The 24,066-nt window shown below is 43.3% G+C and overlaps 1 protein-coding gene across 1 annotated transcript in view; it reads left to right on the top strand.

Moving 5' to 3' along the window:
• Positions 1–24,066, top strand: part of HEATR1 (HEAT repeat containing 1) — a 40,189-nt gene that overhangs the window by 15,750 nt on the left and 373 nt on the right. The window contains exons 17-44 of the mRNA XM_081856403.1: positions 1,252–1,449; positions 2,024–2,195; positions 2,387–2,532; positions 2,810–3,002; positions 3,441–3,613; positions 4,662–4,829; positions 5,873–6,112; positions 6,338–6,469; positions 7,109–7,215; positions 8,137–8,280; positions 8,580–8,695; positions 8,901–9,022; positions 10,207–10,335; positions 11,310–11,543; positions 12,314–12,440; positions 12,907–13,073; positions 13,962–14,008; positions 14,463–14,586; positions 14,831–14,971; positions 15,296–15,591; positions 15,998–16,148; positions 16,260–16,418; positions 16,992–17,126; positions 18,388–18,492; positions 18,595–18,763; positions 20,539–20,699; positions 22,875–23,033; positions 23,514–23,622. Of these exons, the coding sequence (XP_081712529.1) occupies positions 1,252–1,449; positions 2,024–2,195; positions 2,387–2,532; positions 2,810–3,002; positions 3,441–3,613; positions 4,662–4,829; positions 5,873–6,112; positions 6,338–6,469; positions 7,109–7,215; positions 8,137–8,280; positions 8,580–8,695; positions 8,901–9,022; positions 10,207–10,335; positions 11,310–11,543; positions 12,314–12,440; positions 12,907–13,073; positions 13,962–14,008; positions 14,463–14,586; positions 14,831–14,971; positions 15,296–15,591; positions 15,998–16,148; positions 16,260–16,418; positions 16,992–17,126; positions 18,388–18,492; positions 18,595–18,763; positions 20,539–20,699; positions 22,875–23,033; positions 23,514–23,622 (4,324 nt within the window). The remainder of the gene's footprint in view (positions 1–1,251; positions 1,450–2,023; positions 2,196–2,386; positions 2,533–2,809; positions 3,003–3,440; positions 3,614–4,661; positions 4,830–5,872; positions 6,113–6,337; positions 6,470–7,108; positions 7,216–8,136; positions 8,281–8,579; positions 8,696–8,900; positions 9,023–10,206; positions 10,336–11,309; positions 11,544–12,313; positions 12,441–12,906; positions 13,074–13,961; positions 14,009–14,462; positions 14,587–14,830; positions 14,972–15,295; positions 15,592–15,997; positions 16,149–16,259; positions 16,419–16,991; positions 17,127–18,387; positions 18,493–18,594; positions 18,764–20,538; positions 20,700–22,874; positions 23,034–23,513; positions 23,623–24,066) is intronic.

Genomic DNA, 24,066 nt, shown 5'->3' with positions numbered 1-24,066 from the left:
GATATAAAAGATGCTTGATCACAGGCATTATCACAATAAAGCAACTCATAGATTGGGAAGATGCAAACTGTAGTTATTGAAACCCAGATTGAATGATGGACACAGAATGCTTACTTTGCAGAGCCTCACATTGAAGAAAATATGCAGAACAAGCATATGCGAAGCTCCCTTGAGCAAAATTATTGTCCGTGATATGGTCTGCTCTGAACAGCAGCAACACCCCATGGTCCCTCGGGCCATTTATTTATTTTAAAAAATTATACCACCTCCTATTTTAAAAGCTCTAAGCAGTTTCTATAAAAATGAACGCAACAAAAATCCAACAAAGTTCAGTAACATTTCCTTAAAAAAGCAAAATGCCAGTTGTATCCCACAAATAAAATTGAGCAGTGTACAAAGACATGTTAAAAATTAAGAGTTACATTCCAGGGAAACTTGTGTAAACAGATACCTTTTTAAGAGGGCTTTAAAGACTTATCACTGTTTGCCTCATGAATTACCGAAGAGAGAATGTTCTGGAGACTGGTTACGAATGATATGAGTGATGGCCACCAACTTGGAGGACTTCAAAAGAGAATTAGACAAATTCATGGAGGGGAAAGGATACTAGCCATCATGGCTGTGCTCTGCGTCCGTAGTCAGAGACAGTAACATTTCTGAGCACCAGTAGCTGAGAACCTCAAGAGAGGAGAGTGTTTAGGTCCTGCTTGCCACAGGCATCTGTGAGAACAGGATGCTGGGACACTGGCCTGATCCAGCAGGCTATTCTTTATGCTCTTAAAACACCTTCCCATCTGTAGCTCATTTTATATGTTAAAACCAGGTTCTGTATATGGCATGTGGATAGGGGAAATACACAGAGAAGCCAAAACGCAGATATTGGCCAACCTTCTTTCTAAAGAACTACAGTGGTACCTCGGGTTACATACGCTTCAGGTTACAGACTCCGCTAACTCAGAAATAGTACCTCGGGTTAAGAACTTTGCTTCAGGATGACAACAGAAATCGTGCTCCAGTGGCGCGGCAGCAGCGGGAGGCCCCATTAGCTAAAGTGGTGCTTCAGGTTAAGAACAGTTTCAGGTTAAGAACGGACCTCTGGAACAAATTAAGTACGTAACCAGAGGTACCACTGTAATGTTACAAAGTGTGTGTGTGTGTGTGTGTGTGTGTGTGTGTGTGTGTGTGTGTGTATATATATATATATATATATATATATATGAAAATTTACCTGTGTTTTCATTCCCTTTCAAGGTGGAAGGTCTCATCAGTATTGCTGAGGAGTCTCATTCAGGGGTACAGAAGATAACCGCTCACATTATCAGCTCTGTTCTTGTCCAGTCCTGCTGCAGTAGATCGCAAGCAGAAGAGTGTCGTTTGCCACTGGCTTTGAAGGTCTTCTATCTTTTGAGGAGAAAAGTACAAAAATTTGAAGACACTTACCATGCGGAGGTGAGGACTCCTGAGTTTGTAAGCTTGACTGAAAGAAACTGAGAATTAGGCAGGAAACAGAAGGGATGTTTGTTCTGTGGCAGATACTACTAAAATCTGTTGCATAGTAGTAGGCAGCTTCATTAAGACTTACCTGTATCACTTCAGCTTTCAGTCAGAAGTGGTTTTTGCTTTCTTTCCAGTACAGCTCTAAACTTGCACTGGTGTACGGTTACGATGCTTGAAACTAATCTAAAACAACCAGGTTTTGGCAAGGTGCTCCTTGGGCAGTGAGAAGGAAGACCTATGCCTATCAAAAAGGGGAAGGGGAAATTGTAGGCTAGAGGAGCATACCGAGGTCCTTCCCTGAAAGTCAGATGTTTGCATGTTCAGGGAGAGAAGCACACAGTGGAATTGGAAACATGCATTCTTAAGGTTTTAGGATAATTAACTCAAGGTTTATTTTGAATAGCAACATTCATTTGGGGCTTCTGAATTTAAAGACAGGTGTTTGTGGTATTCATTGCTCTTTAAAAAAAATAATGAAGGCAGAGGGAGAACCGCTACATATAAAGAGCGGTGTTTTCATTTTCAGGCATTTCTCTGTGATTTCACATCTCACAATGACCTGCTCTTAGAGGCATTAACAACATATATACAAAAGTTAAATGCTGGAGAAGCTGTGGATGTAGAAGATTCTGTCTTGCTCATCGTTTGGCTCAGAAGCTTTATTCAAGGCCTGCTGCCTCCAGATTCCTGTTTGAAAGGTGACTTTTCGGTTGTAAAATGATACTTTTAAAAAAGTCCTGTTGTAATTGCTATGCTCATTGCATCACTGCACATCGTTTTCTAAAGAATGTGGATTGTGGAATGGTGACCAGTGCTAGATTTGTGGCCTGCAGAAAGCCTTGTTCTGTTCTGATCAGTCTTTGTTCCCTTTTTCTGTGCATTCATACAGAGTTGTGGTGGAACCCTGAAACTTTAAGTGAAGCGAGCAAAAACTACTTACACCTGCTGTTGGAGCTCTTTGACATTCTGGTCTGTGGAGCTAGTGAGGGAATCTATGCTGATCATTTTCGTGCAATGATGAAACTTCTGTTTCAGGTACCTTGTCCCTTCCTCCACCACCCACACCCTCCCAGCTGATTTAAATCCATATATCTTAGAACTTTTTCCTGGTTTTAATCTAATTCATGCACTTTTAATACATTTATTTAAAATGCTCATTTGGTCGAAGTTTTACTGTAAGTTAGTTCCAGTAAAATGAAATGTAGGTGTTTGCCTGGTCAAAACCAGAAGAAAGCAACAAACGACTGATGGGTTTCTGTGTGTGCACACACACACCTGTGCACATTCAGGACTTTCCTTTTTTAATTTGAAGGTACATTTGAAAAATCCAGATCGTGAATTCAGATTCCTCTCAGTCTTATGGACGTACAGTTACAACCTATCAAATCAACTGAACATTGTGATGGATGCCGTGCAACAGACTCGGGCTTTGTACATCGGGCAAGCCATGCTTGCATCGCAGTCTGTGCAGAGGAAAAGACAACTGACATCAGCAGATTCCCCAGGTACTGCGCACTGGTCTTTTTGTCATATTTTGCAAGACTTCCTCCCCTGTTAGGTGGGTGATTTAGGGGGACAAACATGGCACATAGAAACAGAGGGAACCTAGAAGGTGGGCATTGACAAGGAGATGTAAATTAGTCTGTGGAGGACAATTATCTGCAAGGACCTTCATGCAAACCTAGCCTGTGCACTTAATTCAGTAAATGTGCTGACTCTAAAATCCTGAACAAAGGCAACACCCTTGTGTTACTTGCCTATTTATTTACAACTGTTCATCAGGTTGCTCACAGAAAGATGGGGGTAGAATGTTTCTGAAATGCAGCAATTGGCTAGATAAATGAGATTTCTCATGGAAAGTTTGTTAGCAAGTTGTTGTTGTTGTTGTTTTAACAATTGTTAACCATCATTTTTTTAAACTGTTTCCTTTTCTCCCTTTCCAGTGGTCATAGCTTTGCTGATCAATTTGGGAAGTCCTGTGAGAGAAGTACGAAGAGCTGCTGTAAACTGCCTTCATTCTTTAAGTGGAGTAAAAGAATCTGTATTTCATCAAATCATTCATAATTTAGTGCAGAAAGCTGAGGAGATAATATCTGACCAAAATTACATAAACCAGGTAAGTCTCGGTGGCAAAATACTGTGTTACCTGTTTTGAATCAGACATTCACCATACTTGTTTGTCTCCCAGTGATTCTGGCACTGGATGATATTGCCATCTTCAGGAGACAAGTTTTTCAAGAAAACCTCGGACAAGGGTTTGACTAGGAGGCACCACCCAACTTCCTCTCTAAAGCCATCCTTTTTCCTGAGTTGGTTAGAGAAGGTTATAGATGACAGTAGCCACATTTGAATGATCAAATAAGATGAGACGTGTGAGGTTTTTTGCATCCACCTTTGGGCCTCTTGCTTCTGCTATGAGAGTCAAGCCAGGAAGCTGCAGCTAGCCATAGGTGACAGTTGCATCCAAAATAGGAAAGTATAGTTATTGGCTTTCAAACAGCTAGACTAAGAAGTGATGGTTTAAAGTTGGCTTCCACTTTGTGCTTAAGAAGTGGAAACAATGGTTAACAGGAGCTTCCTCACTTCCTCACATGAAGGGAGGAGTAAAGTGGGAGTAAAGGGATTGCACTGAGGGTTCATAAAGATGGTACATGTCTCAGCTTATTAAGCTAAGATTTGATTGTCCAAGTAATGTGGGTAGTGTCTGACTTTCTCATTGGGGAGTTTAATGCTTTTATCCAGCATTCCTACAGAGGCACTGGTCTCTGAGCCCCCAATGAGCTCCATCTAGTTGCTGACCCAGATCAGCTCACTGGTATCCTGAGGAACAGAGGATGATGAAATGGCGAAGTAGGCATCTAGGGTGCAGATGGCAGAAAACACGTAATGGCTCACTGAACGCTGGTGTGAGCCCATTTGCAGTCTTACTCTGTGGCAGCATTGTCAGCTACAACAATATACTTCTCTATCAGCATTCCATCTGCTCAGTAGCATCTGATGGTGAAGGGGTCTTGGGAAAAGTGTTTCCCGATCTCAAACATTCCAATTTGGGGCAAGGGGGTGGTGTCCAGACTACTCAGAACTGTGTTGGATGATAATGATTATACAGTTATTGTGCTGAATAGTTCCTGAATGCCTTCCTCCCCTTTTGTTTTATAATTTAGTGTCTTCATAATTTGTTTGAAGTACAACAAACTCAACACAAGCAAAAGACGCAGCAGCAGAAGTTGTCTGGAGCACTGGAAGCATTACTTAAGTGTGTGCAAACTACCAAATGTCCTTCATACGTCGCAAGGAACCTGATGAAAATTCTTCATGAAGTCAACGGCCAGGTGTGTGGACCGCATTATGTCAAGCTTTCGAAAATGTGCTTGCCCATCTGGAAGCATTTTGTCGTGGAGTGGGACCTTGCTGTTCCTAAACTAAAGCATGCCTTAGATTATTTTGTTCCACAAAGCCAATTTAGATGTGCACATTTCAGCTACAGTCAAACCTTGGTTCCCAAATGGCTCCATTTTCGCCGAAAACCCAGAAGTAAATGCTCCAGTTTTCGAATGTTTTTCGGGAACCGAATGTCCAACACGGCTTCCGCTTGAGTGCAGGAAGCTCTTGCAACCAATTGGAAGCTGCATCTCAGTTGTCGAACGTTTTGGGAGCTGAACAGACTTCCGGAACGGATTGCATTCAACAACCAGGATTTGACTGTAAATGCAAATTTTGCATTCTAAACTAAGATGTAGAAATATGGGGGGGGGGGACTAAGATTTGTTCTGTCTTTTCCTGCAACTGCTGTATTACTACCTCAAATCACTGTGTGGTAAACTGTGATGTTCCTTTGGAGGTGCCCTTTACATTGCAAATTAAAATCCAAAAAGTATGGAAATTTGGCTCTGTGCGTGTGCTTCTAATTTTTCCATCAGTTTGCCAAATATGCCAAACTGAAGCATATGTAGCAAGGGAATAACACATGTGTAACTCCTTTGGGATCAACCAACCTTGACCCTCTTCTGAACTTTTCTCTTAGGAGTCTACATCTGGGGTCACCAGCATGGCACCCCTGGACCCATATGTGAACTCAGAGACTCCTCTTATGCCCATAGGGTCCCCTCCACCTGCTGAAATAAGCCTTGAAAGAAACATTCTTTTATAGCCAATATAATAAGTTAAGTGGGGTGGGTGAAAATGTGTCCATGGCAGTTTCTTCATTTTGAAGATGTTTCCATGGACCCAAAAGGATTGGTGACCCATAAATGTTTTGAATATTTCCCTTTCGGGTACTTCTGTTGCATGACTCTATGCCCTTTGAATGTAAAATATATATTTCTGAATGCTTGTTAAAGAAAGAGTTGATCTTGAACACCTTTTCTGCTTTCAGGTGGTGCTTTCTTACCTGCTGCCTGTTCTGGATCGGTTGTTGGAGAAAGCTCTTAAGGGATCGGAGGGGATGTTAAAAGATGAAGCTCTTCTTCTGCATCTCATCCTTGGGAAGTACAATGAGCATTCGGCTGCCCTCCTTTGCACAAATCAGCGCTGTCTGGACTTGTTCATCAAAGCTCTGCACGTCTCACAGGAAGTCTACAAAGGATTGACTTTCCAGATTAGAGCTCTTGGGCAGGTGAGAAAGGGGGCGATTGAGAGTCCCTGTAGTTCTTCCCGGTGGAATTCAGTATATTGAACCTTTGAAAACGGGAAAGTTCCTCTTCACCCGCCCCCATTTACCAACAAAAGGTACCCACATCTGTAAAGCGGGAATAGCACCGATCCTTTTCTTTCAGGATGTGAGCAAAATGAATACAAAGGAATGTTTTTACACAAATTATTCTCTTTTTGTCATTTCTAGATAACAAAACCATTCTTTGCCGCATTGCCAGATGGGAAGGTTCAACAAAAGATATTGGGAGTTTTGTTTGATTTACTGCTAAATTGCAAGAATCCACTTTGTGCACAGACAATAAGCAGTGTTTTTAAAGGGGTAAGGTGGTCTTAATCTCTTGGGATGATGAGAGTATCCTCTTGCTATTTGGAATTAGTCTATATACAGTCATGATAGGATGATTGTGTTTACATTGTATAAATCGCATATTGCGTTGCTCTCAACTTGGTGCTCCATGAAAACTAACTAATGCATGAGTGCTAAATTATGAGATTAAAAGCATGGAACAGTTATTAGAACAATAGTCCAGAAACAGTCTTGCATGTTTGAGTGTGTGCATACGTGTCATTGTAAAGCAAAAAATAATATTGCAGGGAAGTTTTTCATAACAGTTTCTCCTTTCAAAGCAAATAAATATAAATGTATTTAACAAAGGAGTTCTTTGGTTGGCTTTGAGTTGTGCTCAAAGAGCAAATCTTTTTTCCTTTTTTTAAAAAAACATGCTTTTAACTAATTTTCAAAAAGAACATAAAAATATATTCCCCACCTCTATAACAAGTGCCTTCCTCCCTGCCTCGCTTCCCCAAAATGCAAAGTCTTACAGGAGAACATTATTCTAAAGCTGTAAGTGTGAGTCCAGTGGATGCCACTGTACTTTGTGTTCTGTTGGGTATGTGATGAAGGGATACCATGTCTCTATAAAATCACCCACATATTTCTTCCTTGTATAATGTTTAGATTTCAGTTGATGCTGAGCAAGTTAGTGTGGAATTGGAACCTTTACCGAAAACTAAGACTGTGGCTACTGTTCACCAGACAAGAAGGCAGAAGATGCAGCAGCAGAGGTACAAGGCAACAGAACACGAAAAAGCCATTTGCAAATCTGTGTGCATTCATGAATTAACATGATTAATATTAAGAATAATTTATTAATCACCTTCTACACAGTTATCTCAAGGCAATGTGCAGTAAAAGCAGCAAAAAACAGCTAAACTAAAACAAAATAGACACTAATGGCAAGGATCCATTTATCTAGCAAGGAAAGCCCATCGGAACAAAAATGTCTTCTCTTGTTTCTGGAAACAGGCAGTAGGTGGCTCCCAAATCTCAGCAGGATTGAGGACATTGGGCCAAGATTGATGGAAATTCTACTCATTGAGGTGGTCCTTGCATTGATTCTGAGGCTGCTCTGTGTCTTGCCTCTCCTATCCAAATAGCCCCATCAAAGCAGCTGATGCTAACTCCATGCAAGTCGGACAGTCCTAAAACTGAAAAATCGCACATATATCCAGGGATATTTATGCAGCGAATCGGAAGCCACGCTTTGGTTTCCAAACGTTTTGGAAGTCAAATGGACTTCCAGAACGCATTCTGTTTGAGAATCAAGTAACATTTAACCGGCAATATTGTCCAGTTGCCTTTCTTTCCATTTGTGACCCATCTACTTTTTGAGATTATTGACATTGCTCACTTAAGATTCATTTAGTAAGGTGATAAATGATGGGAATCTGGGCAGAACCTTCACTCTAGTGTCCCCAACCTAATAGGACCGATTAACAATTTTTAGATGCTGTGAACACTTTTGTATCATGCAGGCATCCAGTCCCGTCTCGATTACAAAGAAGTTTCACTTTGGTGTGCTAGTTCTTCATAGACCATTATTGTATTTTATATGGGTTTTTATTCAGAGAAACAGTTTCTTTTAGAATTGATGGGATAAGCTTCTATAAATGGAATTAAATCTCTTCTTTTTCTCCATCCTTCAGAAAAGTTCAGGACCAGGAATGTGGACAAGAAGAAAGCAGTATGAACTGGCACAGAGTCACGCTTATCCTAGAATTGCTGCAACACAAGAAGAAGCTCAAACACCCACAAGCACTGATACCTACTCTCTTCAGCCTGCTGGCTAGGTAATGATGTTTTACTTTAGAGGGTGGCAGAACCATAATGGGGGACCATCCAGCCCTTACATGTGAGGGCCTCATAGCACCAGAGCATCCCCACATGCCACCCCCCTGTGGAGACTGGTCAGAAACATAAAGGGACCTGATGGAGATTCTCTACCCCGCCCTCTGTCATGGATGTGTCCCAAACCAGTATATATGTACCTGGTGACTCAGCGGTTGCCAAATAGCCACCTTCTGATCGCTACCCTATGAAGACTGTTTTTCTCCAGCATTGCTTTTTAACTGTCTTTCTGAATTACCAGATGCCTGGAACCTTCTGCAGAACATGAAAATCTGGAATACACAAAGCAGCTAGTACTTGGTGGCCTGTTGAACATTTGCCAGAAACTGTCCCCAGATGGTACCAGGATAAAAGCAGGTAAAGAAAAAAAGATGTTTAGTTTTGGATCCCATGTATGAAAGCTTGCCCCAGGCTTTATATACACTTATGCCTTTAAAAAAAATCAAAATAAAAAGGTGGTTAGTATGAAAACAGCATGTATTGGCATGTGAATATAACAAGGCTTGTTTCTAATATTGAATTAAGCCTGGCTGTGCTTTCAGTCTTTGCTTTGCTTTTCGAGGTATCCTTGATGAAGAGAAGTTCAATGTCGAGCTGGTAGTCCAGTGCATCCGGGTTTCAGAGATGCCTCAGACCCATCACCATGCTTTGCTCTTGCTGGGTGCAGCTGCAGGGATGTTTCCTGTGAGTACAGGCTCTGCCTTTTTCCTCCTCCTTCTCATGGCTGTTATCAGGGAATGGAACTGAAATTGGTTTCTAAGAAGAAGCAAGACTCTCAACCCTTCACTCCTTTTTTTTTTTTTTAAGATGGTCTTCTGGTGTTCCTTTGTGCATTGATTCTAAATCTGATCTCTTTCCTGAGCCATTCCTACGCTTGAAACAGCTTCCCATTTTTGCTTTTCAAGTTGCCTCCTTCAAATCTGATGTCATTGTCACAGCCTTCTTTGGACCACTCTGACCTCCCCAAACCTCACTCTCCTCTACCCCGTACTCCATCAATCCCTGAATTCTCCCAGAACCATTGTTTTTGTTTCTGGATACAGACTTATCACTTCTCTGTTCTGAATGGCACTTGCCTCCTAACAATGCAGTGTTGAAGAGCTACTTTTGCTTTCTTCTGCTTCATAAGAAATGCTGTCCTCTCACAGCAGCAAGAAACTCAGCAAGCCTTGTATTGGTAGATGGGAGGGCCCACATATTTCTGTGTTTACCCAGAAGCACCTTTGGTGTTTTTTTAGAAAAGAAATGCAGAGACTTTTGCTGCCAAGATAGGTTCACTGTCTTGCTGTGATGGGTTGTGCAAATGTAGGAAAAGATGGCCAGTTCTCATAAAGCCATTTGGAACTGCTCACTTAATTTTTCAGTAGAAAGGAAGGAGTAACTTATCATGAGAAGGGGTTAATTTCCTTCATGAGTATAAATCACCCCATGGATGAGCTAATTGCAGGTGCAAGGTCAGTTGGTCTAGTTGCTATAGTAAATAGCCTAGTGCCCTGACTATATCTGTGATTAATGTATGTCAACTCAGTAGTGTTTGTTGTTGTGAGTTGGAGTCTGTTTCTTGTTATGTCTTGAGTTGCTGGGGTTTGTCTGGAGCAACTGATACCTTGTACTTGTATCTGCATCTGTGAAAGCCCACAAACTGTATATGGCTACATCCATAACTGGTTTACTTAGCCTTATCTTCTGCAACAGTAAACTATCTGAACCTTTCTCTCCTTTCATGTGGTGACTGGTACCGGGAGCAACTTCCACTGCGTGTCTCTCTCACCTAAGATTCCCACAAAAGTGCATTGTAGGATTGAATACTTGGGGGGGGGGGGACAAATTCTAATGTGTTGTGTGAGTGACTGATTTCTCTTCTCCAGAGTAAAGTGTTACACAACATCATGCCCATTTTCACCTTCATGGGGGCAAATGTCATGCGACTGGATGATGCTTACAGTTTCCAAGTGATTAATAAGACAGTGAAGATGGTTATTCCTGCTCTGATACAGGTGAGCGAATTCAAATCTGGGAATGGGTCACTGAAATACCTTAAGAAATACCTTGATGGTGAACTTTCCATTAAAAATTATTTAGTGCAGTTTTCCATACTTGATAAAGAACCCCCCCAACCCATTTTCAATAGAAACAGTAAAAACAAATGGTGCTGAATGTACTTTTAGTGTTTAAGTTTTCTATGGTAGTCAATCCAGAATAAAATTTTACATGGTACAGTTATTGTACATGGTACAAAAATGGAGGAACTGTGCAGCCAGAGGGTAGCTTATTCTTGATAAAAAGGATAGTGGTGGTTAAGTATCACAGGGCAATTAACTTCAGGAAAACAATACATTGCAGTGTTCATATTAGAACTTTCTTTCCAGTGGTTCACTCTTTGTCTTTAAGTGGCTACCTAGTCTAACCTAATCCAAATATCTTGCAAAAGTGGAACTCAAAAAATAACTCTTACTAGAAAACCATCTTCTGGCTTGAAATTGTACTGAGCCTTATGCCCTGCAAGTCCTCTCTGAAGGTTCTGTATTTTCCCAGTGCAAGATAAACATTAGGGGGAGTCAATGTGGTGCCCTCTGGGTGTTGTGAGTGGTCAGGGATGATGGGAATTGTAGTCCAACTGATCTGGAGGGCAAGACCAAGTTGGCTGCGCCCGTACAATCAAGTGCACATGAGTATTCAACAAGTTATACTGTTCTCTCGAGTCTTGGACTTCCCTTCTCCTACTGGCTTCTTGCCTCCAGGACTCACCATTAGCACACACAAGCGCACTGATGCCTTTTTAAAATGAATAACCCCTACTCCAAGTCTTTTTGAACATGATCATATATTGAAGTATTCCTGCTGCAATTGCAACTTGGGGTTTTCCTTTGTGTTTGGGGAGGCCTGGTTTTTCTATGGCCTACAGCAAAATGCTGTTCAGGTTGCAGTTTGTACGTACAACATGTTAATTCTTTAAATGTTTCCTTTGTAGGCCGAGGAGGATGGCGGTTCTTCAGAAACTCCAGGGAATGTGGAAGGGGTGGTGGTTAAAATAATCCGCGTGTTTGTGGATGCTTTGCCTCACGTGCCTGAGCATCGGCGCCTCCCAATCCTAGAACAGCTGATAAGCACTTTGGGAGGGGAGCGGTTTCTCTGGATTCTTCTCGTGTTGTTGTTCGAACAGCATGTGACAAAATCTGTGGCTGCAGTAGCCAATGGGGAGAAGGTAAGAGGTGTCTTCTGTTGCGCATTCTTTGTTTAAAAGCTTGATCATCTGAAGGGGCGGTACTGGTGGCCCCTTGTGCCGAGCCTTTAGTGTGACAGTCTCTTCCCTGTGGAACTCCTTGCCAGTAAAAATCTGGCAGCAGGTCAGCCCTGATTTCTTTTAGGCATTGTGTAATTCTGCTCTTCAGAAAAGGCCTTCAGAACCTAGGGGAAAAATTACAGTGGTGCCTCGCAAGACGAAATTAATCCGTTCCGCGATTCTCTTCGTCTAGCGGTTTTTTCGTCTTGCGAAGCAAGCCCATTGACAGCTTAGCGGATTAGCGCTATTAGCGGTCTAGCGGCTTTTAGCGATCAGCTGAGAAGCGGCTTATCAGCGGAACAGCTGATAAGCGGCTTAGCGCCTAGGGAAAGGGCGGAAAAAAGCGGGGGGGAAATGCGGGAACTCGCAAGATTTTTTTGTCTTGCGAAGCAACCCCATAGAGAAATTCGTTTAGCGAAGCGCCTCCAAAAACGGAAAACCCTTTCGTCTAGCGGGTTTTCGGTCTTGCGAGGCGTTCGTCTTGCGGGGCACCACTGTATCAGCAAGTTTTGTTGATATGCTATTGATGCTTTTGCTGACATGATTATTGTAGAAGGGTTATGTTTTTGTGTCGTATATACTGTGCGGGTTTTTTAGTGAAAATGTGGTGTGTGTGGCTAATTCCTTCTTGAAATAATGCAAGTTTCTCCCTTACTAATCGTCTCATACCCAAAATCTTCTTACTTATACAGGACGCTGTTTTGGAGACTGATACGGAATTCTGGATTTCCGTATGCTGTGAATTTAGCGTAATCCAACAGTTACAGAGCTTGATGAAAGTCCTGGGCTATTTAACAAAGCTGCCAGAGAACAAAGAAGGTAATTGCAGGGGGGGGGAGCCTTCCATGCCTCTTGCCTAAATACAATCCAGTTGGGCAGAACCATTAGATTGAAACCAGGTGCAAGTATACCTACTGATACTGTTCATAATCATAAATGCACAGCGCAATCCTATGGAGTGGTGAGATTGACTCTGTTGTCCACCACATCCAAAGCCCTGTCTGCTCACACTGCCGCTGCCATCCTGTACTTTACAAAGAGCCCTCACCGTCCCAGTGTGCACCCAGATAAGAGTTAAGCAAATAAAACATGCGTACCTCAATTTTCAGAATTAATTCATATTACAAAACAGCTTTTCAAGTTGTGCATCTCCCCCCCCCAAAAAAAAATGTAAGACTCTATGCCCTGCCTCCTAGTGAGATCTTTTAATCTAGAATTTATAGGGATGTTAAAACTCATTTTCTTGCTTTGGAAAATCAATGCTATTTGCCTGATACTTTTACAGAGGACCCTGGGCAAAAGAAATCGAGGCTCCCCAAGAAAAAACCACAGAGGCAGGAAACAGAGCTCTTTGATGTGGAGTCTCACTCTGGCAAACAGCTGAGGCACTTCAAATTCCTGTCCATCTCCTTCATGTCACAGCTCCTGGCTTCGCACAGTTTTGTGAAAATGGTAAGGCACGCAGATCTTTCGAAGGGCTTTCTGTGGTTCCTTTTCCAGTTGTGGATTTGCATGTAATCAAGATCATTTTCTGTGAAACTCACAGAAATGTTTTCCCCCTCTTGACTGCAGCTTCAAATTCAGTGTTTGCTGGTAGGAACTGGAAGTGTATCTTGGACATTATGCACAAAATAAATTCAGTAGTTATGCCTTACTTGGCTGTAAACAAGGACTGCCAACCTAGCAGTTCGAAAGCACATCAAAGTGCAAGTAGATAAATAGGTACCGCTCCGGTGGGAAGGTAAACGGCGTTTCCTTGCGCTGCTCTGGTTTGCCAAAAGCGGCTTAGTCATGCTGGCCACATGACCCGGAAGCTGTACACCGGCTCCCTCGGCCCATAGAGCGAGATGAGCGCCGCAACCCCAGAGTCGGCCACGACTGGACCTAATGGTCAGGGGTCCCTTTACCTTCACCTAAGGACTGCTTACATAAACAGAAAACTATAATAATGGGGTTTCTGGCTGGGTGTCTTGGGAAGGGAGGTCAGGAACCCAAGCAAGGCACATACACTGGGGAAGAATTCAATGTAGCACTATGGCAGTTGTTCCATTGCATTTCAGCGTGCTAGATGGAACAATCCCCCTTCTCCCCCCCCCACAAGCTGTCTGAAGGTTCTGCCGACACACACCCTGACCAATTTGGGGAGCGTGCAGAGAGGAGACATCCTTGCACAGGTTTCTGCTAGCAGGACTTATTCATTGATTCTGGCCCAGTGGTCTTCCCCTCTGATTTTATATTGTGAAATAGCTCAAAGTGAACCTCATTATAATGGCTTGTGCAGCAGATCTGTTTTATTTCCACTAGCATGTTGATAATTTTCCTCCCTTCTTTATCACCTAGGTGGTTGAATGTGAAGACACTGAGGAGTTAAAGGTCTTTGAGCAAAGGTACATTTTGTTTTCCCTTTGGGTGCAAATATAACCACAGATGTATAAAAGTAGGCAACTCTTAAGTGAGTTTTTGACTGTGATAATGCATCTACTAAATGACCTGAAACTATAGTTTGTTGGGTAATGGAACATGGAATGAATCTTGTGCCACAGTTAGGAGAAGAATAAATATGGAAATTTTATTTTTAATGTTGTGTAATGAGTATGTTTTAAAAAACTGTTAGCATGGTGTTCAACTTTTTCTCTTTGGCCACGAAGGACTGGAAGCTTAAAAAAAAATGCTGAGATTGTCCTTTGGTTTTCATTGTATATACAATTAACCACCATAATTCAGTTCTGTTGCCTTTCTCCTATAAGGGGAGCTGAAACAGCAAAAGCCCCAGCTGAATTTCCTTCCTCCAAATGAAGAGATTGCATTTGCTCATGGTGGTCACTGTTGTTGTTTATCCAGATTGTTGGAAGAAGTTCTTTGCTACATCAATGCTGTGGCACAATCAGTGGAAAAAAATGCCGACACACAAACAGCAAAATTCTGGAGGGCTCTGCTCAATAAGTCCTATGATGTACTGGATAAGGTAAGTTTCTTTGGTTGACAGTGATGCTGATGTGAGCTGTCATGCAAACCAAGCAAACATCATCACACTGCGTGCCTATCTGATTCATCTGTCTGTTGATCTCAGGGGGTTGGTGCTGCAACACTTAAAAAGTAAGGAGGAACCCTGTTTTTCCTAGTTTTTTTCCATAATGAAAGCAGTCCTGACACCTGTGGGAACTTCCCTTTTTATGGCATGGTACATTTCACTGCTACTTTCTTTCCAGGTCAATGCCTTGATGCCAACAGAAACCTTCATCCCCATCATCCAAGGCCTGATGGCCAACCCGCTGCCTTCTGTGAGACGTAAAGCCATGGACCTCTTGAACAATAAGCTGCAACAACGCACACAGTGGCAGCAATCACAAGTAACCCCCATTCTTCTCACTGATTCTTTTCCCACTTACCGTGAGAATTTGCTGTCTCAAATAACCAAATCCCTTCCCTACCCCATGTGCTTTTAAAAATGGCACAAAGGGGAAGAGGGTCAAGGATTCTTAGAAAAGCATTTCACAGGCCTTGTAAGGGAAAGAAAATACGTTTATGCATAGCGTGACTTTGTGTTCGGCTTTGAAAAATGGGATGTTTACATTGCCAGTCCACCCTTTATTTGTGCCTTTGGAGCAATGATGCCTTACTTGGCACTGAAATCCTAGTCAATATTGATTTGCCTGCCTAATTCTGTTTCTCAGGTTGAGTTGCTGTTAGAATTGGTTCCCCATCTCCTCGCAGTTGTGCGGCATGATACGAGTGAGGCCAGCGGGGAGCCAGAGCAGGCCATCAACAGGCAGACGGCGTTGTTCAGCCTGAAGCTGCTGTGCAAGTGTTTCGGCCCAGAAAGGCACGAGCCATTTGTGCCTGTGCTGAAAACCGCCATCGACGTGATTTCTTCGGAAAGGAAAGAAAGAAACGTTGCAGGGAGTGCTTTGCTCTGCGCAGCTGAGGTCACCTGTGTGCTTAAAGCACAGGCCATACCTCACCTACCAAGGTAGCACTTTGAACTTGTACAGTAAATAATGCATCTAGTGTTTATATAGGACTTTAGAATATTCAAAGCATATTATGTCCATTGTTTCATTAATATTTGAAGGAGCCCTGCAAGGCACGCCATGGAATTTTATGCTCATATTGCAGATACTTGAGCTTAAAAGCTGAGAATAATGACAGATAGGGATGACTGAAGCACAATTTGACTTGGGGAGAAAATTTAGTAACTACATGGCAACTTATAAGTCTGTCACCATCTGGGAACCCAAAGTTGAATAACTGCTTTTAAAACAGCCTGTGGAGAAATATATTTGAGTTGAAAACTGTAGAAAGATTGTAAAAAAAAATTCAGGCGAGCAACCTGTTTGGAAATGAGTGAATTAATCTTCTCTGTATGTTACTTACAGGCTAATGCCAGCATTGGTGAAAATACTAAAACACAAAAAGGAGTTGGTTGCCAGTGAAATTTACTTGCTTAGCTCAGTGACGGCTCTATTGAAGGTTGTAGAAACCTTGCCATGCTTTCTCAGTCCATATCTCCAGGATATTTTGCTGCAGGTGGGTCTTATGTCTTTCTTCAGTTTATGAGGAATTACGAACTGTTCAAGCAACATCATCTGTGCTGCTTCTCTGGCAGCTAATTAGATCTGCACATTTGCTGCCTTTTAGGTGGTCCGTTTGGAAAGAATTGCCGTTGAAATGGGCCCTTCATCTCCTGTTAATCTACGTGTGACATCTCTGAAAAACACCCTGGCAACGACACTTCCACCGAGAGTCCTTTTGCCAGCAGTTACGAAATGTTATGATGAAATTGCAATTGTTTCTAAGGTTAGATGTGTTCTGCTTCTTCACTTAAGCAGATGATGATGATGATGATGATGATTTATTAAATTTGTACGCCCCTTCATCCGTAGATCTCTGGGCAGTTCACAACACAAAACTTACAAACGTAGACATATTTTATATTAAACCAAAAAACTGTTTTATAGTGCAGTTTTGAAACCAAGTGACTTTACGTTTAAGGGGGGGGGGGATTCTATCTGCAAAGATCTGGTTTTACTTTCCAGAGGCTCTAGCTGTAATTTGTATATTTCACTTGTGCTCTAACACACTCTCATATTTGGCAAGTGGTTCCTGGTTGTTGTTTTTAAATGCCAACTTAAAGGACTATGAAAGCAGGTGGACCACCATTATCTTAAATAAGGGCAAACATTTCATAATTGCTAGTCACCTAAGAAGCCTCTGGTTCCAACATTTTCGTACTGAATGCTCCTATACTGATGAAACCATGTTCCGGAAAGAAAATGCCTTTTCCATGTTTGTTTATTTCTATTATCTTAGGAAATAGGTTTTGTCCCGATTTAAATATATGTCTATCGTATACTTGGTTTTGTTTTCTAGAACAATCTAGGTGCACTTATGGATATTCTGAAGGAGCATATCGTAATTCTAGAAAAAGACTCGCTTGCTGCCCATCAGTCTGAGCTAACAGCGTTTTTCTTGAAGGCCTTGGACTTCAGAGCTGAGCATTCTCAGGTGGAGTATGGAAAGTCTTTGGGGAACATACAGAAGTATAATAATTGCCCATTACCGTATTTTTCCTTCTATAACACGCAGATTTTTTCTCCTAAAATGGAAGGGGAAATGTCTGTGCGTGTTATTGAGCGAATGTGTGGTCCCTGGAGCCAAATGGCGCGAGGGGAGGCAAAAAAAAAACAGGCAAAAATCAAATCGCGCGTCTCGGAGAAGGGAAACCTGAAAAGAGGAAGCGGTTGCTTTCCTGCATTCTGCCTCAGGGTCTTACTGCCCACTCACCTCTGTTTCCTTGCTGTGTTTGCTCAAACGGAACAAAGAGCAGGGAAAGCCCCTCCCCTCCAGGCAAGCTGAGGGGAAAGCAGAGTGTCGTCTCTGTGCTCCGTGCTGCTGAAAACATGCAGGAGGGAGAGAGTTAGAGAGAGCGCGCGCGCTGGCTGGCTTGGGTGGGTAGGTGAGGGAAAACTTTTGCCTTCCTTTCCTCCCTCCCGTTATACCCCTATCCTGCATTCTTAGCCAGCTGCTTCTCTGCACACCCCTCTCGTGCTCCTTGTCCGTTCTGTGTTTTTCCTTTCCTCCCCACTTAAAATGTGGTTAAAAAGCATGGATCTACATGGATCCTCAGGATCTTTGCATTGGGTCAGCCCAAATTCACCATCAGAGCACATAGCATGTCCATGGCTACAGCCTGCCCCCCAAAAATCACGCACCCACTGTTGCCTGGGGCTGCAATGGTGCAAAAATGTGGTTACAAAACATGGATCCACAGGGATTCTCAGGATTTTTGCATTGGGTCACCCCAAATTCACCATCAGATCACATGTCTGTGGCCACAGCATGAAGCACAAAAATGATACATCCACTGTTTCATTCAGAATGTTTTTTTCCCTTGTTTTCCTCCTCTAAAAACGATGTGCGTGTTATGGTCAGGTGCGTGTTATAGAGCGAAAAATACGGTACATGATGTATTCAGCTTATTTTTTTTATTGCTCTGGCCACAGTTTTGCACCCAGTCTGAGTAACTAACTAATTTAAGAAGCCAAACTGTGTGCAGGATTGCATCCACTGATTCTCCATTTTTAGAGATGGTCACAACTCTCTGGTAAAGATTTGGTAATTTTGGGGAGGTGCGGAGGGGGTGGGGAGCAGAGAAAAGATAAGCCCTGTTGCATGATTGGTAGCCCACACTCACTACGTTGTATCTCACCAATAGACTATTAATTGAGTATTGTAGTGTTGATTGGTACTGTCGGTTTTCATCTAGGATGACCTGGAGAACATTGGGAAGACGGAGGCTCATATTATTAAGTGCTTAATCAGCATGGTTATGAAGCTTTCTGAAATGTCTTTTAGACCATTCTTCTTCAAGGTGGGTGTTCTGTCCTATTTCTGTCTTAGCCATTTATAAGCCGCCCAGGCTATTATTATTTTTATTATTATACAGAGACTAAAATTCCTCTCTCTGTTTCAGCTCTTTGACTGGGCCAAAACGGAGGGTGCCTCTCGGGAGAGGCAGCTGACTTTCTGCCGACTGGCAGATTGCATTGCTGAGCAGCTAAAAGGACTCTTCACTCTCTTTGCTGGCCATTTAGTGAAGCCATTTGCTGACACACTGAACCAGATCAATACTTCCCAAACAGGTAGGAAGAAGACACTCTGGAATGCAGTAAATAAAATACCGCTCATTTTAATTAGTTTTTGTATTTCTCTCTCTTTTTTCTTTTTTTCTTTTTGCTGCACTCACACTCAGTAGTTTTTTGCAAGTCAAAAACCAGGATTTCTCAGCCTGGAAAGTCAAAATTATTGAAGCAGAATACATCACAGGAATTACAAAAGCTATGCAAATGTTAGATGATTGGCCTTGTATTTGGCAATGCCACGTCTATTATTTTAATCACCTTGTCGTAATTTTCATATATATCACTGGAATGAAACTCACGAGATATTGCCAAATAGTCTAGAAAGATATTACAATGGTGCCTCGCAAGACGAAATTAATTCGTTCTGCGAGTTTTTTCGTCTTGCGAATTTTTCGTCTTGCGAAGCACGGATTCCCATAGGATTAACGGTTTTAAGAAAAAGGAAACAAACTTGCAAGACATTTTCGTCTTGCAAAGCAAGCCCATAGGGAAATTCGTCTTGCGAAGCAACTCAAAAAACAAAAAACTCTTTCGTCTTGCGAGTTTTTTGTCTTACGAGGCATTCGTCTTGCGAGGTACCACTGTACTTAGGACTAGGATCTGTAGGGACGGATAGGAAGCTATGGAGAATTGAAATAATATTCATTTTCTGGCCATTCCCCAACCTACTGAGTCTTTAGGAGACCTTGCTCTCTAAATACAGATAGGTAGCCGTGTTGGTCTGCCATGGTCAAAACAAAATAAAAAAATTCCTTCCAGTAGCACCTTAAAGACCAACTGAGTTAGTTCTAGGTATGAGCTTTCGTGTGCATGCACACTTCTTCAGATACACTGAAACAGAAGTCACCGGACCTTTCTATATAGTGAGAAGGTGGGGAGGGGTATTACTCAGAAGGGTGGTGGGAATGGGTGATTGGCAGATAGCTGCGATGAGCCTGTTGACGACTCTTAACGACTGCAATAGGTCTAACAGGAAAAAGCAAGGGGTGAGAAGGTGAAAAATGGCTTTGTCATACATGACAAAGCCATTTTTCACCTTCTCACCCCTTGCTTTTTCCTGTTAGACCTATTGCAGTCGTTAAGAGTCGTCAACAGGCTCATCGCAGCTATCTGCCAATCACCCATTCCCACCACCCTTCTGAGTAATACCCCTCCCCACCTTCTCACTATATAGAAAGGTCCGGTGACTTCTGTTTCAGTGTATCTGAAGAAGTGTGCATGCACACGAAAGCTCATACCTAGAACTAACTCAGTTGGTCTTTAAGGTGCTACTGGAAGGAATTTTTTTATTTTGTCTTGCTCTCTAAAGCTAGCCTTAAGCACTAGAAACACGTGCATTTTCGAAAGTAATGTTTATGCTCAAGAGAAGACCACATCTGCTTTGAGCAAAGGCAGAAAGAAGAGGGAAAGCACATTAAAATCGTATCTACCTGCCATGGTTGAATCAGAGGGTAAAGTCCCTCTAAGTAGATGTCTCCTGTCCCATGGCAACCTGAGAAGTGTGCTTTTTCTAAATACTAGCTACAACACTGGCACACTGTATCACGCACTGCGGGTCACAATAGTTTTGCCATAACCAGTCATCAGAGGCTGGATGTTGCTTATATCTATATAGTGAATAAATTAGCAGTTTTAACCTTGGCCTGCCCATACAGCTAATGTCATGTGATGTTCTCCTAATGAGGCTTGTGTAAATTGTAGCCACTGCAAGCGTTACTTTGGTAGTTAAGCAATGCCAATGGTGCCTCATTTCGGTTTCTTGTTATTTTTTGCAGATGCAGAGGAAGCTTTCTTTGACTCTGAGAACAACACTGAAAAGAGCTGTTTATTGCTACAGTTCATCCTTGATTGTCTCCACAAAATCTTCCTCTTTGATTCCCATCATTTTGTGAGCAAAGAGAGAGCAGAAACATTGATGATGCCTTTGGTCAATCAGGTATTGATAAACATATTTTCGCTTAACTGTTGGGCACTGCAGACATTTTTGTTGGGTACTGTCAGGGCTGCCTCTAGGTCCCAGCTCACAGAGGACCAACGCCAGGCTGATATTATGTACAAAAGTCTTTATTGAAGTATAGTTTCCATTTTAAAGCCAGAGCGTGCAACCCTACGTCTAGACTCTAGATCGGCGAAGTCCTATCTGAATCACTTCCCCTTCCGCACCAGTTTAAGATCCTAGCCCTGCTCCACCTTCTGCGCTGCTCTCTCCTCCTCTGGGTCCTCCTGCCCTCTGGGGCATTGCCCTTCCTGGACTCTTCCGACGCTGAGTCGCTTAGCTCCTCCCCTTGCCTCCGGCGTGCTTTAGGACCCGGTTCCCAATCCTCACTCTCTGCTGTCCCGCGCTCCTGTACATTTGAACTTGCTTCTCGCGCCAACCCAGTGACCTTTCTCCTAACCGTTACACTGCTTCTATCACTGCTTCCCTCTTCCGTGACACTGGCCGGATCTGACCTCCCCTCCGTTGTACGACTCTCCGAGGAAGGCGTGGTCAGCTCTGCCTCGTCTTCTCTCCCTGGTGGGGGAAGTACTGGTCCCGATGCCTGGGACCCTTCCCCCCCACTCTGCTCTGGTGGGGAAGCTGGTCCTGATCTCCAACTACTACTCTGGGAGTCCCTGCTCCCCCCTTGCTCCTGGGGCGTTCCCCTTGGGACCCCCCTACCCCTGGCCACTGGCGCTCCCTTCTGTGAATCTTCCGATTCGCTGGAGAGGCTTATGGAATCCCTCGGACCACTGTCTCCTCCTACACTGCCCTCTGATTCCTCGCCCTCGCTCTCCATTTCCCATCTTCCCTGTGCCTCTGCTCCTGAGCCCCTGACAGGTACCTTTAAATGTCTTCCCTTTTATACATCATACATTTCATTATTGTTCAACTAACAGATGTATGGACATGGGGGGGGGGACCTTGGCTGCTTCATAATTTTCCATTGTTGTCAAAGCACTATACCAAATTTAAGCCATGCCCATAGCATCCATCACAGGAATTCGCCGGTCAGTAATCACACAGGGACGCGGGTGGCGCTGTGGGTTAAACCACAGAGCCTAGGACTTGCCGATCAGAAGGTTGACGGTTCGAATCCCCGTGACGGGGTGAGCTCCCATTGTTCGGTCCCTGCTCCTGCCAACCTAGCAGTTCGAACGCATGTCAAAGTGCAAGTAGATAAGTAGGTACCACTCCAGCGGAAAGGTAAACGGCATTTCCGTGCGCTGCTCTGGTTCGCCAGAAGCGGCTTAGTCCTGCTGGCCACATGACCCGGAAGCTGTACGCCAGCTCCCTCGGCCAATAAAGCGAGATGAGCGCTGCAACCCCAGAGTTGGCCACGACTGGACCTAATGGTCAGGGGTCCCTTTACCTAATTACACAGTTCAGAGATGGAGTTAACTCTTTATTATCAAAACACAACCTCCACAGACTTGGTTGAGTGTCATGCCTAATGAGCAGAGCAACCCATTCCTGGTAGTCTTCCTCCATGAACATAAGTTGCCGAGACTGAAAGTCCCCACCTCCTCACCAGAGCTTTGTCTAAGCAATCAGAGACTGTGCCTGTGTGCAGCCAAACTTTTCTGCACCCTTTTCATGCCTCTTCTGGTTCTGATTACAGCAGCGGTCTGTGCCTCTTCACCAACTGGACTCATCTCTGCCTCTTAGCCTCCCCCATCCCACTCTCCTTCTTCAGCTTCTGCCTCCTATTCAGGACTTCTGCCACAAACTCTCCCAGCTCACTAAGCCGTTACCCCTTCAGTTTCTGACACCTCCTCTTCCCAGTCTTCTCCCTCTGTCCATTCATTGTTGTCCAACCACCACTCTCCCTGGCTCTGAGCCCTCTTCTCTTGGGGGTTCCCCAGCTGGTTCCTCCCACCATTCCTCTGCGTTCAACCAATCCATGACAGTGTTCTTGCTTAGTCCCATTTTTTCTTCCCGTTAGATGCAGCCAGGGGTGGTGCATTAGTTGACAGAGAGTTCAAGGAAGAGGTGTCAAAGGATTCTAGAAACTGTAGGTGACTGGCAAGGAATCTAGGGAAGCTAGCTATCATAATATTGTAACTGTCTGAAACAAAAAAGGAAATAAATTATTTCACTTTTATGTACATGTGATTTGTTTTCTCTAAATAGCTGGAAAATATGCTTGGGGGAGAAGAGAGGTTCCAGGAGAGAGTGACAACTCACTTGATCCCATGCATAGCTCAGTTTGCAGTTGCAATGGCAGATGACTCTTTGTGGAAGCCACTGAACTATCAGATTTTGCTGAAGATGAGGCATGCATCACCCAAGGTATGTGGCGGAGTTGGGTCATAAAATAATATCCCATTTAAGTCACCCCGATGTGACTAAGAAGGCAGATGACTGTCAGTGGTATGCAATTGTTATGTAATCTGATTTCGGACAGTTCCCTGCCTGCACTGCAGAGCCACTGCAACAGTTTACAGTCTATAGAGGCTTTTCATGTGGAAGACTTAATTCAAGTGCATGTAGAGGGAAGTATTGCTATTGCAAACTGCTTTCTGCTGCTGCTTGCACAACCATTAGATACAACTTTGTAGGTTTAACTTGAACTGCCAGTGGGACACATTTACTAAAACATGTGACTAAAGTAAGGGAGCAGACTGGTGGATGATAACTTCAGCAAAGCTGTGATTCTGAATTTGTGCACAGAAACTTGTTATGCTTAGCATTTCCTCTGGAGAAGTTTGGTGTTTGAATGCAGTAACATGCCCCACTGTGATACTACTGGCGGCTCTCTTTTTCCTTTAGGTTCGATTTGCTGCCTTGTTAACTTTGCTAGAACTTGCACAAAAAATAAGAGAAAACTACATGGTGCTACTTCCCGAGTCTATTCCTTTCTTGGCAGAGCTTATGGAAGGTAACGTAGCGTATATTATTGTCAGTGTGAGAATTTCTGCTTGGGAGTCTACTTTAAATGAAGCCATTGCTGCACTTTTCACCCCCTTCCTCAGTTGGGTTCAGGATAGTCCATATGCCCTAATAGAAAATGCTCGAGTCTGTTTGCACATTGAGGTTCCACAGTGGTTTGTGCCGTGACTTGATGGCCTGTTTTCCTTCTCCCACTAGTACTAGGAAGAAATGAACCGCAATCCCTGGCTTAGCGTTCGTCAACTTGTGCGCATTTAACTTACACGATGAAAACTTCATGCGCTTGGCAACTGGCCAGCTGCAGTTGCATAAATTAAACACACCCTTAACAGGCTTCCAGAGCCTCTTTCATTGGGGAGGGAAGTTAATGGCTCCCAATTCCCATCTGCCCCAATCAACATGGCCAATGGTCAGGAATGATAGGAGTGGCAGT

Source organism: Podarcis erhardii, assembly GCF_964252035.2.
Source record: "Podarcis erhardii genome assembly, chromosome: 3".
In the NCBI taxonomy this organism is placed as follows: domain Eukaryota; kingdom Metazoa; phylum Chordata; class Lepidosauria; order Squamata; family Lacertidae; genus Podarcis; species Podarcis erhardii.
Note: the sequence above shows the minus strand (reverse complement) of the source record. Positions and strands in the feature narration are given on the sequence as shown.